This window comes from Acanthisitta chloris, unplaced genomic scaffold (assembly GCF_000695815.1).
Source record: "Acanthisitta chloris isolate BGI_N310 unplaced genomic scaffold, ASM69581v1 scaffold18, whole genome shotgun sequence".
Classification (NCBI taxonomy): domain Eukaryota; kingdom Metazoa; phylum Chordata; class Aves; order Passeriformes; family Acanthisittidae; genus Acanthisitta; species Acanthisitta chloris.
In genome coordinates, this window is record NW_008686237.1 from 1 (window position 1) to 4600 (window position 4600).

Sequence of the window (4600 nt, forward strand, 5' to 3'; positions counted from 1 at the left end):
GAGCCACAGGTGGACGCTGACCCTGGTTTTGATCTTTACCAGGCACTTGACCATGGTGGCTGTGGCACAAGGACACAGCGGCGCAGGGACGGCCGTGCCTCCCAGCAGAGCCGCTCGCAAGTGGCACTGGTGCCGCTGGCCCCGGGGCAGGGACTATTTTGGGCACCCACATTCCCACGGGACCAAGCTGAAGTGAGAGTGAGGAAAGGGTGGTACCACTCGGGCGGTTGTTGGTGGGAGGTGTCTCAATGCTCTGGCCACTCCACAGTGGCACGAGGGGCAGAGGGTGTCCCGTGTAACCTCGTGGCAGAGGTGACTCTGCTTCCATCCACGTGGGGCTCGTTCCCCCTTCCCCAGGCCAGAGCTGGCAGGGCAGCCTGGAGCCTTTCACTCAGCTTCCAATTTAAATTACTGCTGAGAAACCCCTTACTGCTTCACTTCTGCCCTGGGATCTCCTGTCCTGCAGCGTGTCTGCTTGGCCTGGGCATGAGGACTTGTGCCAAACTGGCCCCGAGTTACGAGAACACCACCTGGTGCTGCCCAGATGTGTAACCCTGGGGATCTGCTCTGTCCTGGTATTCCCACAGCAGCACCAGGGGCTGCAGACTCAGCTGGACATATGTATGCACAGGTGTACGTGTGTACTGTGTGTGCACAGGTATGTGTGTCTCTGTTCCTGGGCCCTGGCAGCAGCAGGTAGAGCCACCCCGTGTCCTACCTTCCATGATGGAGATGTGCACAGCTCTCCTCCGGGTGCGGGGCACGCTGCTCAGCCGGGGACCGTGGGTGATGGAGGGGCAGCTCCGGCTTGGCACCAGCCCCGCCCTGAGGACGAGAGAGGGGACGGAGTCAGAGCCAGGACAGTGCCAGCACCCTGGGGGCACAGCAGTACGTAGCTACCACACAGCAGAGGCTGCTACCACACACTGGGTAGCAACCTCTGGGAGCTGCTGCCAGGCTCTTACCTGTGAATCTCAGGGGGTTCCCTCTTGATCTTGGCACTGGATTCCATCACCTCCTTGGCAACGCGCCCGCTGCAGGTGAGTCAAGAACAGGGGAGGATGAGAGCATGGCAAACCCCCCCCATGGCACCCTGTGCCCCAGCACTGCCTCAGTCCCTCCCCATGCACACAGCTTGCCCTGGAAGGTCTCCCCACAGCTCCAGGGGAAAGCAGAAATATTTGCTGGGAATAGGGGTGATGGAGGAGCAGGGAAGGGCTGGGCTGACATCTCTGCCACCACATTTTGCTGCTGCTCCTGGCATGGGATGCTGGACACTGTGGGATCACTTCCTCTCAGCTAGAAGGGACATACCATGGGCATCCAGGTCCTCCCGTGCCAGCAAAGAAGGAGCCAGCATCATGCAGCTCACAGCTGGGGATGTGCTGGGGTCTCTTGTGCTGCAGATATGATATCTCAGGTCCAGACTCTCGCTCCAGCATCTCCCCCCAGGAATTTAGGGATTGTGGCGATTCGTTTCACTCCTTTTGGTTCTCAACCACCAATTCTCCTGTCCTCAACCCTCCTGTCCCTCCAAAGCTGCTGTTCTGGGGCTGGGGAGGGGGATGGCAGCTGTGACACAGAGTGCTGCAAGGAGAGGAATCTCTGGAGAGCCTGAGATGTCCCTAGATTGCTGCAGCCCCAAACTGCTCCCTGAAGGAGCATCCAAAGCTACATCCAGTAACCGCCCCTGCTGTCGGTGTTCACCTGTATCGGAATCGGCTTCCTTTGAAGAACAGGTTGCTGCTGGACACTGTCCTCACCTGGCTCGACTTCTCCAACCTGCAACAGCACCAAGAGCAGTGTGAGCATCCTGTGCTGCTGGCCAGGCGCTGGGAACAACCTCGGTGCTCTGTCCTGGCAAAGCCCTGCCCAGTTCTGTTCCCAACACACCCCACCAGTGACTGGGACAGGCGACTCTGTGGGTGCTGGTACAGCATCACCTCTCTTAGACTGACCCTGCACCCATCAGAGGTGGGAGCTGTGCAGCAAGGCCAGGTGATAGCAGTAGAGTCCTGGAGATGTGGAATGCCACCAGGAATAAACCAGGCATTGGCAGCAGTGGGTGGCACCTGCTGGAGGGACACGAGCACCTGGACTGTCGCAGCACCACTTGCAGCCCTCTCCGTCAGCGGAGCTCATCCCTGTCAGCAACAGGAGTGTGGCCAGGATGGATCTGCTGCCAAGGAGTCCCCAGAGGCTGGAGGGGGCCCATGCCATCGCTCCCACCTGTGGCACCCGTGTGCAGGGGATGAGGTCTCCAGGGGGCTGAAACTCCCACCATGGTTTGGGCATTGCAGTGTGATGCACTCAGTCCATCCTGGGCAGGTGTGTGAAGCCGCCAGGAGGTATCCATATCACCTCCTCCCCATCCCACAGGAGCTGATCCCTCCTCCCAGGAGTGCTCAGCAGCACCTCGGCTGAGCCCACGGTCCACCCCACAGGGTGCACAACCTGGCGGTGATTCACTGGCACGATTAATCACTGAGAGATTTGTAAAGCAATATTGCAATTTCATTTCATGTTCATGAGCAAAACCTGCTGATTGCAGCTGCTGATTGCAGTATTCCCAGTGGGAATGCATCACTCTGCCTCGCAGATTGTGATTGAAATAAAACATTACAAGCACAAAGCGCATTGGGTTACACGTGGCGTGGGCAGAGTGGGGAATCCAAACGACTCCACTGTCACCTCCCTGGTGTTGTGGCAGAGCCCAGCCTGGCACTGATCCCTCTGACAGCTGAACTGACCCACCAGGGACAGAAACATGGACCTGGAAGCCCTGGAGCAGAACCACCTTCCCCATCCACCCTGGCCAGAGGTCTCCGCAGCCCAAGGGTGTCCCAAAGCCAGGCAGCCAGCAGGGACAGTCCCTCAAGCCACTGTCCCCAAGTGCCACATCTCACCCAGGCTGCATGTCACCTCCCTGTCCCTGTGTGAATAATAGTGTTCCCAAACTGCTTAGCAGCAGATTATTCCTGAAGTTCTCTGGCTTTCTCACTAAAAGGAGGCTCTTCCTTTTAGTGCCCCTCGGGCACTGGCTCAGCTTCAGTAGGGATTTTCATGCAGGACTCAGCACAAACAGACCCTGCAGAGCCATTCTGAAAATTCACCCTTACTTTTGGGTCAGAAAATATTCCCTGAGTTTAGCCAGTGTCCACCCATCCTTGTTGTATCCTGCACCAGCCATATGTCGCATGGGCAGTGCCTGAGCATCCACACAGGTGGGCTCTGGGTGAGCCGCTGGCTGCTTGGCATTCCAGGCTCCAGCCCAAATAATTTGTTTTAATTTCCTGATGAAGTTCATTGAGGAGGATGAGCACAGCTGGACTGGGGCTCCCAGAAGGACCCCATGGGGCAGAGACCTCTGTCCAGGGGCACTGGTGATTTTGGTGGCTGGTGGCTCAGCCAGGGCCAGCAGGATGACATGCCCCATGGTCAGTGACTGACTCCAGTGTCTGGATGGAGCCCACAGGTGGGCACTGACCCATGGGGGGTGTAGGACACTCCCCAAACCAGCACTTACTTGTAGAAAGCCTGGTTCTCGATCCCACACTTCCAGAGGTGCTTACAGGCTTCTGGAGTTGGGGCAAAATAGGTGAGGACAATTTTCTTCTCCTAAAAGAGGAAGACAGGGATTTGGGAGGTGAACAAGGAGTGGTGCCAATCAGACAAACAGAGACAGGAGCAGCCAGCGCTGAAGAGTAGCACTGGCATGGACAGATCTTGCTCTGGAGCCAGTCAGGACACAGGGAGGTGCTGTAACATCATCCAACAGCCTGGTGTGGTGCCTGGCACAAGGGATGGGCAGATATGTGCCATGGCCTTGCCACCCACCCCTCTGCTCCTGCTTTTGGAAACAGCCAGGAATGTTTAAAAAAAAACCTGCTGAAGGCTCATGTGGACGATGCCAGAGGTGTTCCAGCTGATTTCATGGAATGATGATACGGAATAAACACTGTGATCCAAAGGCAGCACTGGCAGTGAGCATGGCCAGGAGCTGTGGGGGACCCTGAGGAGCTTCTTGGGGCAGAACCACCACCTTTGGGGGCTACAGGCTCTAATGTCCAGAGCTGGGCACCAGTGAGAGCAGGAAGTGACCCTGGCACTGCCACGGAGCCGCAGCCCCTGTCACAGTCCCTGTGCTTAGCCAGATCAGGGTGATGCTGCTGCCAAGTTCCTGAAGAACATGCTGTGCCCTGGAAGTCCCACTGGAAGAGGAAACACTCACCTCCTTCTGACTTACGTACAAATAGAAAGTCTTCCCCTCGAATTTCATCTTTGTCACCTCGTTCCTGGAAGGATAAGGACAGACAAGTGGGAGCTGTGCAGGGCCCACCGAGCCCGGAGCCCATGGAACCTGGAGCCCACCCAGGCTGGCTCCCAGCACTGTGCCAATGAGAACTGGTGTTTGGGATGGCTGCAGGGCACATTCCAGATCCTGTCTGCCATCCCCAGGAGGTGCCATGGGACAGTGAGAGCAGCCCCGGCTCAGAAACCAGCAGCTGGACTGGGGAATGCCCTGGGTGAAGCTGAGGGTCAGTGGGGGGTCCCAGGGAGCTCATCCCATGGGCACTGGCTGGTGGCATTGCCAGCTGCC

General features: G+C 57.6%; 1 protein-coding gene across 1 annotated transcript in view; it reads right to left on the bottom strand.

Annotated features, from left to right (window-relative positions):
• Window positions 1-718: 718 nt before the first annotated feature.
• FRMD5 (FERM domain containing 5) overlaps window positions 719-4600 on the bottom strand; it is a gene marked incomplete at its 3' end in the record, with an annotated part of 13004 nt that continues 9122 nt past the window's right edge. The window contains exons 8-12 of the mRNA XM_009080031.1: window positions 4232-4295; window positions 3527-3618; window positions 1708-1782; window positions 966-1034; window positions 719-825 (exon numbers count right to left, since the gene is read on the bottom strand). Of these exons, the coding sequence (XP_009078279.1) occupies window positions 719-825; window positions 966-1034; window positions 1708-1782; window positions 3527-3618; window positions 4232-4295 (407 nt within the window). The remainder of the gene's footprint in view (window positions 826-965; window positions 1035-1707; window positions 1783-3526; window positions 3619-4231; window positions 4296-4600) is intronic.